At 38.1% G+C, this 15,784-nt stretch overlaps 1 protein-coding gene across 28 annotated transcripts in view; it reads left to right on the forward strand.

Moving 5' to 3' along the window:
• Nucleotides 1-15,784, forward strand: part of LRRFIP2 (LRR binding FLII interacting protein 2) — a 123,457-nt gene that overhangs the window by 36,848 nt on the left and 70,825 nt on the right. For 16 of the 28 annotated variants that reach the window (XM_021071626.1, XM_021071628.1, XM_021071635.1 and 13 more), the window contains exons 3-4: nt 13,938-14,024; nt 15,236-15,286. In XM_021071626.1, coding sequence (XP_020927285.1) covers nt 13,938-14,024; nt 15,236-15,286 — 138 coding nt within the window. The remainder of the gene's footprint in view (nt 1-13,937; nt 14,025-15,235; nt 15,287-15,784) is intronic. The other 12 variants (XM_021071653.1, XM_021071652.1, XM_021071650.1 and 9 more) reach the window with 1 other exon arrangement.

Genomic DNA, 15,784 nt, shown 5'->3' on the forward strand with positions numbered 1-15,784 from the left:
GATTTTGTCCCACAGAAGAAATTTGGCAATGTATGAAGATATTTTTGCCTGGCACAATTAGGGGAGGGGTGTGTTAACTGGCATTTGTGGGGAGAGGCTAGGGATGTAGCTAAAAATGCTACAGTGCCTAGGACAGCCTTCCACAACAAAGAATTCTCTGGTCTAAATGTCAGTAGGGTTAAGGTTGAGAACCCTGATAGATTTTGGTCTGTGTCCTAAGAGCAGTGGAAAAACATTGAAGGGTTTTGCGTAGGGATATGATGTGATCAAATGTGTGTCTTCAAAGGATAGCTTTACTTGCAGGCTAGAGATTGTATCAGAAAGAGACATTAGTGTTACAGGGAGATAAGTCCTGAGACTTTCGCAAGCAGTGGGGGCCTAGCCTAGAGTGATGACAGTGGGATTGGGGAGAGGTGGTTGGAGGGCAGAGGTAAGTGGGAGATGCTCAGTGAGGGCAGTGGTTGGGTAGCAGAGGGGAACTTTGGATTGTGCATCTGGTTGGATGATAGGCAACATCAGTGTAGGAGGTGGTTTGCGGAGAAAAGACCATTAATATATGTTAGTATGTGTGGTATTTAAGGTGCCCCTGAGGCCTCAAAGTGGAGATTTTGAAGAAGCAGTTTGGGGATTTTGGATCAAGAGTTCAAAGGAGAGGTCTGGGCTGTACCTAGACATTTGAGACTTGTGTACATGTAGAAAGTAATTGAAATCATGAGTCATGGATGAGAGTGTCTAGGGAGAAAGAGTTGGTGATAATCATGCTTCAGCCCTAAAGAATTCTAAGATTTCAAGGTCATGTCTCAAGTCTTACTTTTGACACTTTTTTGATCATCCTCTTATGTTGGGTTCAGATTGTTCTGTGCAAATTGTATTTGCCTGAGAAGTTAACTTCACGGGAGGCAGAATTACTCTTGTTCAGAATACCTTTTACACCCAGTAGTGGTACACAAAAATTTATAAAAGATCATAAAATATGAGTTAATTTTTCAGTTATGAAAAGAACGTTTTTCTTTCCGTTTCTACCCAATTAAAACTTTTATTTAAAAATTCTCAGAGACCCTATTTGTGACTCAGTGATAGTAAACCTGACTAGTATTCATGAGGACTCGGATTTGATCCCTGGCCTCGCTCTGTAGGTTAAAGATCCACCATTGCCGTGAGCTGTGGTGTAGGTCGCAGACTCAAGTCGGATCTGGCATTGCTGTGGCTGTGGCGTAGACTGGCAGCTGTAGCTCTGATTAAATCCCTAGCCTCAGAACTTCCATATGCCATGGGTGTGGCCCTAAAAAGCCAAAATAAAATTAAAAAATAAAAAAAATTCTCTCCCTTTGTACTTAGTTTTTATTAGACAAATGATTTGAAATCTAAGTTGTTTTTAGTCACTTAGGAATCTTTCCAGTGGCATTAGTGCATGAGCACCTCTAATTCCTGTTGAGTGCAGACCTCTCTCCATTTTTCCCCATTTACATATTGGAACTAAGGCAAAGAACGGTGGGAGATGTGGTTGGGGCATCACACACACACACACACACCCTCCCCCGAAATACAGATACACACACACACACACACACACTCACACACACCCTCCCCCGAAATACAGAGCCCTGGCTCTCTGATGGCCCGTGTTACCCTCAGTATCTCACTGTTCCTTGTTTTGTCCCTCTAACCTGAATTAAGGAAGGATTATTGAGCCCTAGGACTTAGTTTTGTGACAGTGTGACTAAAAAATTTGGTATAAAGTTCACTGTCAGTCTTCACCAGTCCTGTGACTTAGAGGAATTTGGGGGAAAAAATTCAAATAGCACAGTATCATTATTCTAAATGTAAAGACATTGCTAAGCAACCCCCCATCCCACCCCTCAACACACACAGAAAGTTTTCCTGCTAGAACTATGAATCACATTTTCCCTTTTGGTTAGATATGTCATTGTTGAGCCAAAGTTTTGGTTTTCCTATGCTATCTATTTATTAGGTGGTATTCAAACCTCAGTAATAAAGTCTGTAAACTGAAATCGCTTTCCTCATTGCAAAATAATATTTTGCTGTCAAAAGGTTTCTGACTAAAAAGGAGATAAGAGTTGTTTGACATGAGAAGATGGGTTAAAATCCCTAGATTTTTATCTAATATGTATTAGTGTTTATTGTCAGAAAAATGTATATAGTTAGTTTCCAACTACCAAAAGCTTTAAAAAAATGGTTAAACATAGTTATATTATAAGATCTAATTAAGAAAAATGGTGCCTCAGATTTTCTACTTAAGGGAAGTTGCTGGGAAATTGAGTAATGATTTTTTATTTGTTAATTTGGAAACCATAGCAACACAATAAATATTATGTCTCTTAAGTTGTCTTTCAGTGTTCTTTTGGCCTGAGTGTCATGGAAGAATAAACAAAACTAAACACAGTAAATTCTGATTCTTAGCTACCTGAATTAGTCATTTTCCTTTAATGTTTTGCTTTCTAGAATTTTGTATTTCACATTTCTTGAAATTGAAACATAATCTGCAAAGCTCCAAATTATACCTTACTTTCTTTCTCATGCCAGTTGCATAGATTTTATATTATGGATATACATGCAAGCTGGCAATTCTGCATTTGGCATTTCAGTGCATTTCTGTCAAATCGTGAGCTTTTAATTTGCCTCCCTTTAATACTGTTACATGATCGCAGTATGATAAAAGTTAAAATCTGGAGGTTCCCCTTCTTTTTAAGGCATTTGAGTATGTTTTCAATTTCTATTCTTTTTGAAAAATGTTGATGCAGAAAGATTTTCATAAGAATTTAAGTAGTACCTATTTAAGTCTACATTAAATAACACTGACATTTGGGGGAAATTATTTTAGGTCTTTTCTTGAAAAAATAAGGAAGGGAGAAGACATTGTAAACCAAGTTTTAGGAGTTCCCATTGTGGCTCAGTGGTTAATGAATCTGATGAGGAACCATAAGATTGTGGGTTCGATCCCCAGCCTTGTTTGGTGGGTTAAGGATCTGACGTTGCTGAGAGCTGTGGTGTAGGTTGCAGACGCGGCTCGGATCTGCCATTGCTGTGGCTCTGGCGTAGGCCGGCAGCTATAGCTCTGATTAGACCCCTAGCCTGGGAACCTCCGTATGCTGCTGGAGCAGCCCTAGAAAAGGCAAAAAGACAAAAAAAAAAAAGTTTTAGATCCTATATTTCACCCCTTAGGCCTGTTTCCTCCACCCTCCACTCCAATGGGGAACCACTGTAATGATGTTCTAGAACATATCACTGTAAATAGTATTGTTTTATGGGTGTTTGTGTAGCACATTTTAAGTATTCTCAGGCACAGGGCTGTGAAATAAGTAGAACCTGTGGGAAACTGCCAGAATAATAGCTCAGTTTGGCTGGAGAGAGGTTGGGAGGAATGGGAGATGGTGCTGAAGAGACTAGAGGGGCCATCCAGGAAGGGATTTGTGTGCTGATGAGTTTACATTTGGTTTTGGCAGCTTTGAGGGAGCCATTAAAGGGTAAAACCTTTTCCAGACTTAGCCACCATGTAAAGAGTGACTGTTAGGGAGAAAATTACTTAGGAAGCTTCATTGTCATCTTGGTAAGAGGTGATGAGAGTGTGCATTAAGTGATGGTGGAAATGGAGAGGAAAGTTAGGATTAAAGAAATAGTAAAAAGATAGAATCTTTATGGGAACTGGACAGTAGAGATTGAATAACGGGATTTTGAGGGAGGACAGAAAGGAGGGAGAAACCTTATGATGATCCTTCATTTCAGTTCTTGGGTAATGGAGCAGTGGGGTGGGGGGGAGGATATAAAGATGACAAGGAACTTTAAGGTAAAGGTTGTACATTCACTTTATGATATATTGAGTCTGAGATCCCAGTGGGACAGCCCCAGTGTTTCATAGCCAGTTGGATCAGAACTGTGAAAGAAAAGTCTGGGTTGATCACAAAGATTTGCAGACTATCACTGTCACTCAGGGAGGGAATAAAGAGTGAAGAGAGTGAGATGAAGCTTGGAAGCTTTGGTTATATTAAAGTTTAAGGGCCAGCAGAGAAAAATGAGTCCATGAGGGATTCTGAAGAAGAGAGGACAGGATATCAAGAAGAAAATCAGGACAAACTAGTATTGCAGAAAGCCAAGGGAGAGTTTTCAGAAGGAGTTGAGTGGCAGTGATGGTGGAAGCCCAGAAAGGACAAGTGAGATAAGAAGAGAAAAATTCTATTGGGTTTTGTAGTCAGAGGTCGTTAGTGCCATTGGCATGAGCAGTTTCAGTGAAATGATTTGGGCAGAAGCCAGAGTGCCGTCATTTGAAGAGAGGAGGGAGGTGTGAGAAAAGTTGGCTATGAAGAGAAAATGAAACAGTGTTTATTGAAGCAGGATGGGACTGTTTGTTTTTTAAAGATAGAAGAGACTTTGAACCTACTTATGATGAGAAGAACAAACCAATACAGGGAGAGAGTGAAGACAGAGGAGAGAGATCAGATAGCTGAGGCAAGGTCCCTGGGAACGCGGAGTTCCCATCATAGCATGGAGGGGGTGTGTGTCTCTGTATATAGACATGTACATATGTGTTTTATGTTTATATTATTGTATAACTTTACATATATGTTTTATATGTGTATACATATTTTATGTTTATATTCTTATGTAACTTTATAATGAACTCTCTTGCCTTTGATTATTAGGGTGATGGATTCAAACTGTTTTTTTTTTTAAAGTGACTGTAACTATCATCCAGAATAGATCCAAATGAAATTTGACCTGTAGATTATATTCCAAGGAAACAGAGAGGGCACTCACTGCTCAGTGGATGGGATAGACCCAGCTTTATTTGTAGACCCAATGAACAGATATTTGTTTGTTTTTGTTTTTGTCTTTTTGCTTTTTCTGGGGCTGCTCCCGAGGCATATGGAGGTTCCCAGGCTAGGGGTCTAATTGGAGCTGTAGCTGCCAGCCTACACCACAGCCACAGCAACTCAGGATCCGAGCCATGTCTGCGACCACACCACAGCTCACAGCAACTCTGGATCCATAATCCACTGAGCAAGGCCAGGGATCTAACCTGCAACCTCATGGTTCCTAGTTGGATTCGTTAACCACTGAGCCATGACTGGAACTTCTGAACAGATATTTATAATAGGATTGGCCTTAGTTGAGTTTCTGATTTGGAGTGCCATCGGGAGCCACAGTGAGTTTATTTTAGCCTGTTCTCCTATGTTTGACCTGAGCCGTAATAGAATCTAAATTTAAAATTCTGAAAGTATAAGGGTGCTTTTGGAAATTGAGCATCAGAAAATATATTACGGCTAATCCATCCCTGGTTCCATGGTGTTTCAGGCAGATTGTGTGTAATATAGAATAGCAAGGCTAGGAGGAGAGTTGGAATTGAGAAAGTGAAGTTAGAATTAGGACACAGAATATCCTAAGTGAAGTGGTAAGAGTCTGTTTGGAAGAGGGGGAGTCTGTTGGAATGGAAATTACAGGTTCAGTTCAAGGGATATTGTAGAGAAGGTTTGCTTAGGAAGTAGGTGTCCCTGAAACTGAGTTTCAACAAGGGTTCCATTTCTGGAGACTGAAAAATAGGGAAGCAAAGCATACTCACTGGGGAAGATGAGGTTGCTTTTATTCATTCTTAATCTTACTCATCTCTTCATGAAAAGAGATCTGCTAGACAGAAATGTAGGCTTTGATTTTGGTCAGAGCATGAGATGCTAGATTTGAGTCATTCTAGCTGGCTATTAGTTGAAAATGTGAAGTAAAACAGTGAGACAAAAGGTTGTGTATAGCAAAAGGAGAAGACTAAGTACACTTAGGGTAAGGTTGTGGTCAAAGAAAAAAGGGAACCAGAGTGGTACAGTTTCACAGAAAAGGGAGAATCTATGCTAAATTGAAAAATTGTAGGATAATTCACCCAAAGTAAACTTTTACTATTTGCCTAAGGATCCTTTTTTTTTTTTAAAGGGCTGCACCTGTGTCACATGGAGGTTCCCAGACTAGGGGTGGAAATGGAGCTGCAGCTGCTGGTCTGCACCACAGTCACAACAACTCGGGATCCAAGCCTCGTCTGCAATTTACACCACAGCTCACGGCAATGCCGGATGGAACTGGCATCCTCATGGATACTAGTCGTGTTCGTTACCACAGACGGACAGCAGGAACCCCATAAAGATACATTCTTGTACCTGGGGTAAAAAGATCTAAGTTGTAGCAACATAGTTAGGAGCATTAACTTGAATCAGATTCTTGGAATGTGGATTTCAGTTCCAGTAGTTGCTGGCTAGGGGGTATTAGGCAAAATACTTAATCTTTCTGTACATCAAGGGGTTACTTTGTGGATTAAAGGAAAGTAAGCACCTAGTTTGCCAAGTGCTCAAATGATGGTAGTAATATTAGTGTGAGGTCTTATCTTTTCTGTCATTTTGAAAGTTTGAGGTTTGATTCTAGGAAGATTATTCTCAAAGCATTGTTTAATTTTATAAGTATTAAGAGCAAAGGTGGGGTCCCCCTTTAACAGAATTAGTATGGTTTGAATTGGGTCCTGATATATTGCCAAAGCTTAATCATTATTTCCCAAATGTGTTCCTTGGAGCATGATCCATGAAAAATTACTTAGAGTTTATTTAGTAATGTGGTTAGATAATTCTGAGAAATGCTTTTACATTTTAACCTTTTCTTGGAGATTCATAATGTATATTACTAAAGATAGGACTTTTAAAAATTTAATTTGGCATTTTCCAGACTTACTAGATCATAAGATTCCCTTTTCCCACTTTTATATACTGAACTTGTTGTGTTGGAATTTTACATATTTTACTATTTATTTAATTTAGCATTAGGAGTTTGTTTTGTGGTGCAGCAGAAATGTAGCCGACTAGTATCCATGAGGATGCAGGTTTGATCCCTGGCCTTGCTCATTGGGTCCATGATCTGGCATAGCCATGAACTGCGGTGTAAGTCGCAGACAAAGCTCAGATCCCACATTGCTGCGGCTGTGGTATAGACTGGCAGCTGCAGCTCCAATTAGACCCCTAGCCTACGAACTTCTGTAAAGCTGAGGGCATGTCCCTAAAAAGCCAAAAAAAAAAAAAAAAAAGGCAAAAACATATTTAACATTATGTTTTTATGCAGTCTCATATAAAATTTTTTAATTGAGATATAATTCAAATACCATGAAATTCACCATTTCAAAGTATTCAGTTTTTAGTGGAGTTTAGTGTTCAGAAGGATGTACAGCCATTGCCACTCTCTAATTACAGAATGTTTCATTAGCATGAAAAGAAACCGCATGCCAATTAGCAATCACTCTCCATCTTCCCCTTGCTCCAGCCCCTAGCTATCAGTAATCTACATTCTGTTTTTGGAAATGTCCTATTTTGGACATTTCATAAAAGTGGAAATATGCAATATGTGGCCTTTCATTTCCAGCTTCTTTCACTTAGCATAATGTTCTTAAGGTTCATCCACGTTGTAACCTATATCAATGCTTCATTCCTTTTTATGGCTCTGTAATATTCCATTCTACGGGTGGTACCACATTTTGTTTATCCATGCATCAGTTGATGAACATTTTGGTTGTTTCCATTTCGGAGGCTGTTTAGAGATACTTACGTGCAAGTTTTTTGTGGACATGATTTCCCTTAGGTATCTAAAGGTGGATGCCAGGTCTTTTGGTCTATGTTGAATGTTTTGAGTACCTGCTAAACTGTTTTCAGTAGCAGCTGCACCATTTTACATCTCCACCAGCAATGTGTTCTGACTTCTCTAATACTAGTTATTTTCCATTTTTTTTTAATTATAGCATCCTTATGAGTTTGAAGTGGTATCTAAATGTGGTTTTTATTTTCGTTGCCCTAATGACTAATAACATAGATCATCTTTTTGTGTGCTCTTGTATGTCTTGTATAACTTCTTTAGAGAAATGTCTCTCCAAATCCTTTGCCTATTCTAAAATGAAGTTACAGTTGACCCTTGAAGAATATGGAGGTTAGGGGTGCCGACCCTCCCTGCAGTCAGAAATCCCCTTATAACTTATAGTTGGCCATTCATGTCCATGATTCCTCTGATCTGTGGATGATGGAGTTCTATAGTATTTGCTACTGAAAAAACCTGTGTATAAGTGGATCCATGCACTGCAAACCCATGTTGTTCAAGAGTCGGCTGTATTTGTCTTTTTTGCTGCATCTCATTTATTTTTCTTAAATGCCAAAACAACATAATACAAAATCTTTTTTTTTAAGGGCTGCACCCATGGCACATAGAGTTTCCCAGGCTTGGGGTCTAATCAGAGTTCACAGCAAAGCTGGAGCCTTAACCCACTGAGCAAAGCCAGGGATTGAACCCATAAACTCATGGTTCCTAGTTGGATTCATTTCCACTGCGCCGTAATGGGAACTCCCATGATACAAAATTCTGATGGTAGAGGAAGAGTCCCTCAAGTAGAAGCACTCAAACCATAGTACATGCTTAGTTCTGATGTTTTTCATTGTATGGTTCCTAATTATTAGTTGAGTGATAAAGTGAACATTCAACAAATTTAGAAGGTTTATGACTTAACACAATCTAAAGTGTTTGTTCCAGGGGTGAACAAGGCCCACAGTTTTTTGCTGTCATTTTATTTCTCCACATGCCCCAAGCATTTAGTGAGAAATAGATTTAATTCTATACAAATATGTCTTTACTTTTTGTGTTTTTATCTTCACAGCTCTAGGATGAATAAATTTCATACCTGTCCAATTACATATGATTTCCTTTAATCAGCTTTTATGTGCCTAATATATGAAAGCATAATGATCAGGATAATGTTTAGAAACCTAGTCCAGTGCTTACTAGATTTCACAAGTTACTTCTGAACCTAAATTTCCAGTTCCTGAATTTTCCTATTAACTTCATTTAAAAGTTTGGGCCTTATCAGTATAAAGACTGTACAAATACTTAAATGATTTAAGTTCCTGAGTACTTCTGATTTCATTCATGTTTTATGCTAATTTTTACATGAACTTTTTTTGGTGGTAAAATATAATTTATCATTTTAATCACTTTTAAGTATATAGTTCAGTGGCATTAAGTACATGTAGATTGCTGTGCAGTCATCACCACTACTCTGCTTCTTCAGAACATTTTTTTTTTTTTTTGGCTGCACCCACAGAATGTGGAAGTTCCCAGGCCAGGGATCAAACCCACGCCACAGCAGCGACCTGAGCCATAGCAATGACAATGCCAGATCCCTAACCCATTGAACCTTCAGAATGCTTTCATTATCCTTACTGAAACTCTGTACCCATTAAATAGTAACTCCCCATTCCCTCACCCCCCAGCCCATGGAAACCACTGTTGTGCTTTCTATCCTCATGGTATTTCACTGTTTTGGTACCTAAGTATCAGTTAATATTTGTCCTTTTGTGTCTGGCTTATTTCACTTAACAGTGTTTTCAAAATTCATCCATGTTGTAGCATGTGTCAAAATGTCCTTCCTTTTAAAAAAACTGCATAATATTCCATTGTGTATGCATAATGCATTTTGTTTATCCATTTATCTGCTGATGGACATTTGGGTTATTTCAATCTTTTGGCTATTACAAACTGCTTCTATGAGCGTTGGTGTACAGATATCTCTTTGAGTCTCTACTTTCAGTTCTTTTGTGTATGTATACAGAAATGGAATTATTGGATCAAATGGTGATTCTGTGTTTAATTTTTTTAACCAACTTTGTTTTGAATTTATTAAATCCTTGTGGTTCTTTCTTGTCTTAGCTTTTTATATATGTATATATTTCAGAGTGGGTTAAAATGAATCTGTAGTAGCTCTTTCATGAAATTGTATTCTGAAGGGAAAGTGCTTAGTGTTGCTACTTAGAAACAAGTTTTGTGTACCTATAATTTGACTATTTAAAAATATGTCAGTATAGGGAGCTCCCCTTGTGGTGCAGCTGGTTAAGGTTTTAGCATTGTCTCGTGGCAGCGTGGGTTCAGTCCCCAGCACAGCAGTGTAACGGTTAAGGACCTAGTGTTGCCACAGCTCTGGTGTAGGTGGCAACTGCAGCTTAGATTTGATCCCTGGCCTGGGAACTTCCGTATGCCACAGGTGTCAGTATAAGAACAGTGTACATGTCTTGTCTACTAGATTGGAATCACCATTAGCTCCTTGCTACTCCTGCTATCAGTCACCTGGGAGCAATGAGGAGAAAGAAAAACAGATAAAGTAGATTTACATCCTCTTTATCATTGTAAAACTGGCCTTATTCAGTACCCAGGGAAGTAACATCTGAGTTTTGCATAAGGGTGGCTAAGTAACAAAAGGAAGGGTGTTTTTTGTGGCTCTGAAGCCTGTGTTCTTGCTTTTACACAGCAGTTAAGTCCTTTCCCTTTTGTTGTGCAAAAAGTTGTATGAGAGAATAGGTATCAGTTACCTAAAATTTAGATTTGGTGAGAAAGGTCCTGTTTTAGAATAGATTGTGCAGAATTGGCCACAGATCTTAGAGGGATGAAATTGGCATTCTTGATAATTCTTAGTGAAGCTACAAGTGTGAAGCTAATATAAGTGGAAATGAAAATTCCTACACATTGCTTTGGTTTTCTTAAATTAAAAAAAAAAGGAGGTTTGAAACTTTTCCCCAGAAAAATGATACTTTGTAATTTTAAAATGTACTTATTATCTGCTGTAAAATACAAACTCTGGTAAGAAAGTCATGAGCATTCATAGAGGGCTGAGGAAGGTGGGGAAGGTACGTTTTTAAAAGATAGACACCAATGTAAAATCCATGTCAGAAGACAGATTGCTCTGGTGATGTCAGCGTGAGGACTTGAGGTTGGTAGATTACAGTTTACATTGCAGGGTTTTTGCTATTAAAGGCCAGTTAAACTGACTAGGAAATTGCCAAAATTGGAATAGTTGAATAAGTAGTAGCTGTTAAACTGTCTCTTCTTAGAAGCCTGCTGTGACCTTCCTTGCCAAGCAAAACTAATTGCTTCTTCCTGTGTGCTTCCTTCCGTTTAAGCATTGGGTTTATCTCCCTCAGCTAGACTGTGAATCTTTAGGATAGCAATGGCATGTGTTACTCTGTATTTTCAGTGCTTAGTATAATTGCTTATACACAGTAGACCTTTTTAAACATTGGCTGAGTCTCTTCCTAGTGGGAGACTTGGGCAGAAATGTAACAGCTTGGGAAGAAGCAGCTACGTAGTTATCAGCTGGTGGTGGCGGGGGTGGGGTAGAGGTGGGCAGGGATTTGAATCAGAGATGTGGCCAAGAACCGAGGAAACCACTGTAAAAGAAACAAGAGAGAGAATTTTTAGTTGCATGTGGTATATCAAGCTACTTCCTTGGCTCATTTCCTTGATACTTTGGCCCATGGCCTGAAAACCTTTTGTATATTTAGCAAACACTGAGGCATGAAAGTTGTGGGGTGACAGAAGCATGTAATTTTAATATCATATAATTCCACATAACACGTTTAATACAGTGTGATAAGCCACAGTGGGAAAATGTGCATAGAGGATTATTCTGTGAAAGGGGGACTGGGGGAAATCTTCATAGAAGGTAGTATGTTGGCTGAATAAGAGAGGAGGGAGAATATTTCCTGCCAACAGTCTATGAAGAGAGGCTTAATATCCCAGCAGGAGAGATGGAGTCCAGGAAAGGAGGGAGATGGATGCAACTGGTGGAGGCAGGGCACTTACTGGGACATAAGTGGAGGTCTGCCTGGGAGAAACATGATTTCTATTTTTGCTTTTCTTCTCTTGTCTTCTCTTTGTACTAGTCTATGGAATTTTTGCTTTAACCATGAGTAATAGGGAGCCCCTGGAGGATTTTACACAGCAGAATGAATGGCATGATCAGAAATGTGTTTTGAAAGTCAGACTGGCAATCATGTGACCACATAGAAGATTAATTGTAGGGCAAAATCTGGAGTTAGGTAGATGGATTTGGAGGCAGCTGCAGTATCCAAGCAGGAGATAAAGAATTCCTGTTGTATGATTTCATTTGTACAATAAGTGCAAAGGAGGCAGATTCATAGAGACAGTAGGTGAGTGGTTGCTAGAGGCTGGGGCTGGGTAACAGAGAGTGACTACTGATTTGTAAAGGTTTTCTTTTTGGGGTGATGAAAATATGGCATTAGATAGTAGTGATAATTGTGCAACTTATATGAATATACTTAAAAACTCTTTTCCATTTTATATTTTACTTATTTTTCAGAGGGTGTATTATTGTAAAAATATTGTAAAATATTTAAGGGTATATAAGGCTTTCTTCTTTATAAATTTTAGTTGCATAATATATACAATTTTAATATAATGCTAATTTTTAAAGAAAATTGATATGTAGTAGATAATACTAAATGGTAAAGATGAAAGCCATACACAGTGGGATAAAGCATATAATAAATTTCCTATTTGTCTCAGCATATTTTCCATTCCACTTTTCCAGAGGGAGACACTTAATCTGTTTCTTAAGATCCATGATATAATTGTCTGAATGTAATTGTGTTTAAATATATATATTTTATTCTGTAAAAAAATATATTCTGTGATAATCTATGTGGGAAAAGAATGTGAAAGGGAATGGATGTATGTACATATATAACTGAATCTCTTTGTTAGACAGCAGAAATTATCACAACCTTGTAAATCAACTATACTTCAATAAATTAAAAAAAAAATGAACTTGCCAAATTTCTTAGCAGATGACAAGGCTTAAACAACTCCTCATTACAGACCGCAGCCATTTGTTTTAACTAGAATAACTGTGTTTGCATTGTCAAGATGTGCCAAACAAATTACAGATTTAATGGTATCTATTGACATCACCAACCAGTCTGTCTTGGACAATCTTCAGTGTGGATAATGCAATGCAATTTTACTAATTCCACAAAAGTACAATATGTTTTTGGATTCTATTTCTATAGGCCCCTGTTGTTTTTCCATCTTTTAAAAATTTACTTTAAGATGGTGTTTCCTCGGCACATGATTTTTTTAAAGTTAATAATTAAAAAAATAACACCATGGCTAGCCTTACATGGTAGCAATCATTTCAAAACACACAGACATGTAATAGATCTTTATGTTGTAAATAGACTTACATAATGTTATATGTTAATCCTTTCTCAATAAATGGGGCGGAGGGGAGAATTAAAAAAAAACTCACTGAATTGTATGGTTTAAAGTGGTGAATTTGATGGTATGTGAATTATATCTCATTTGAAAGAGAGAGAGAGAGGAGTTCCTGAAACAAGTAGGAAGAGTGAGCATAAAGAAAGCTGAGGAGTACCTGTCGTGGCGCAGTGGTTAACGAATCCGACTAGGAACCATGAGGTTGTGGGTTCCGTCCCTGGCCTTGCTCAGTGGGTTAACGATCTGGCATTGCTGTGAGCTGTGGTATAGGTTGCAGACGCGGCTCGGATCCCACGTTGCTGTGGCTCTGGCATAGGCCGGTGGCTACAGCTCCGATTCAACCCCTAGCCTGGGAACCTCCATATGCCGCTGGAGCGGCTCAAGAAATAGCAAAAAAAAAAAAAAAAGAAAGCTGAGATGGGTTAGAGAGAAACTTAGTAGTAGTAGAGAATTGTCAATACTTGGAGACTAAATATTGGCAATGTCTAATATGAAATAGAGGCTGGCCCTGAGGTTTCTAATGTGTGTGATTGAATTGATGGAGAAAGAAATTCTGGAAGAAGCAAGTTTGGAAAAACTTACAATGAATTATGTGAAATGTTTTGAATGTGTAATCAAGGCAGGCAGTTGAAGGTAAAGGCCCAAATTTCAGGAGAGACTCTGAGACTAGAAAAAGAAATGAGTACGGAGGAGGAGTTGACTGGAGAAGTTAGTCAAACTGCTGATGGATGACATCTTTCTCTCACCCTTTTTGGAAAGTAATATCCCATTTGCTCCTTATCCTCAAAGCTGGTCTGGACATGTGGTGGTTGTGGTGGTGGTTTTTAAATAAGTTGAATCTTTATATTACTTTTCAGGCAGAGGCACGGCTGGCAGCAAAACGGGCTGCCCGGGCAGAAGCAAGAGATATTCGCATGAGAGAACTGGAACGGCAACAGAAAGAGGTAATTTGGTGGAATAGCCTTAATTTTATGTTAGTCTCAAAAAAATCAATACTTGGCTGGTTTACTTCTGGAGTAAATCTAGTTCCTTTTAAAACACTGGGAATAGAATAACTTGATGTATTTATTTTAACATGCCATTCTATGCCAACAATTTAAATGCAATATTTGTTTTAAATTGTAACAGCAAAACATACATAGCTCTTAGTTTTTAAAAGTTATTATTGTTAGAAGTACTTATAGTAGCTAAAGTAGGCTTAGAAATGATAGTTACTTATTGTGGTCCTAAATGTCCTAGAATTTTGACTGATTATATCTACATTGTAAATCTCTGTGAAACCATACAGTTCTTATAGTTTGTAAGCATATTTAATAACAGAGAGGAAAATTCATATAAGAAAATGGAAGAACACAACTATAAGACTAGTGGGACTCCAGTTTTGTGTTGCAAAACTAGTATCCAGGTATAGGTCAAAACCTACTGGAAAGAAGTGATAAACCAATACTGTGGTTTATCTATGGTGGAATTATGGTTAGTTTTATGTTCTTATACTTTTCTATAGTTAATACTTTCAGTACATTTTTATTATCAGAAAGGAAAGCAAAAAAATTTTTTTTTCTAAGTGAGCATATAGAAATTGGGATGCCTTAAAATGAAAGAAATATTCTTTTTACTCTTTCCTTCTGACATTGACCTGGCTCTGAAAAGTCCCATAAAATATATTTCTGATGTTGTATTAGTATGAGGAGGGGAAGAAACCTGTGGGGCTGTATTAAACACTGTATTTTGAGGTTGGTGGAGTATCTTCTGTTAATGAGTTAAAGAGATATTTATAGAGTTCTTATTATCAAAGCTCAAGAACAAAACCAAAAACAGTTAACATGTTTTATAGCCTCAGATATTAAATGCAATTCTTGGCTTGAAGTGAAAACGTTACAATGGGTTGTCTTTTATACTACTAAAATTATAGTGAACTATAAGGATACAGTTATTAAGTGTAAGTTTTATTTATAGTTCTTTAAATTACAGAGGGCCATATATCTCTTTATTATTGAACATGTTTAGCTTAATGTGTTCTGTATTTTGAATATGTAACCTAACTTTGAATTAACAATCTTTGTTATTCAGAGTAAATGTACATGATTAATTTTAAGACTTTTAGTAGAATGCAGTATGTTGGGAACTTTAGTTTATAAAACTTTTGCAATTGTAGCACTCTCATCATTCCTTTGATGGAAAATGGGGACAGATTCAGAAGTGGCTGGTAGGCCAGGATTGCCTGCCTTGCATGTTGTGATCAGTTGCTAAAATAATACAATCTCAAAGTAAAACATTGACTAATGGTTTGCAAAGTAGAAGTGTCGGCATGTTTGAACCTAAAGGTCAGAGAGTGTCTCTTCTGCCTATAGCAGACCAAATGTGTGCGTGAGTCCAACCCTTTCTGTTGTAGTTATAGCCTCACACTCATCTCATGAATGCTCCTGACCAAGAAAGATTTGAGTAGATGAATGTCTTTTGTTTCTGTGGGTTTGTTCTTCTCCCCCTTAAGTTTGTCCCTTTCTTTTCCCCTCCCCTTCCTTTCTCTCCTCAGTCTCTCTTTCCTTCCCTCCCCAACTCCCTACCACCCCTGCCAGCCCTTCCCTCTCCCCACTCTTCCTTTCTCTCTTTTCTTAAAATGAAGTCAGCAGGGTCTTAACTGAGAAATGACCAGTCATTCTTTCATCTCCTCTGAAAATTACTTTTCTTTTTTCATTTCTTTCAG

The sequence above is a fragment of the Sus scrofa genome, chromosome 13 (genome assembly GCF_000003025.6).
Source record: "Sus scrofa isolate TJ Tabasco breed Duroc chromosome 13, Sscrofa11.1, whole genome shotgun sequence".
Classification (NCBI taxonomy): Eukaryota; Metazoa; Chordata; class Mammalia; order Artiodactyla; family Suidae; genus Sus; species Sus scrofa.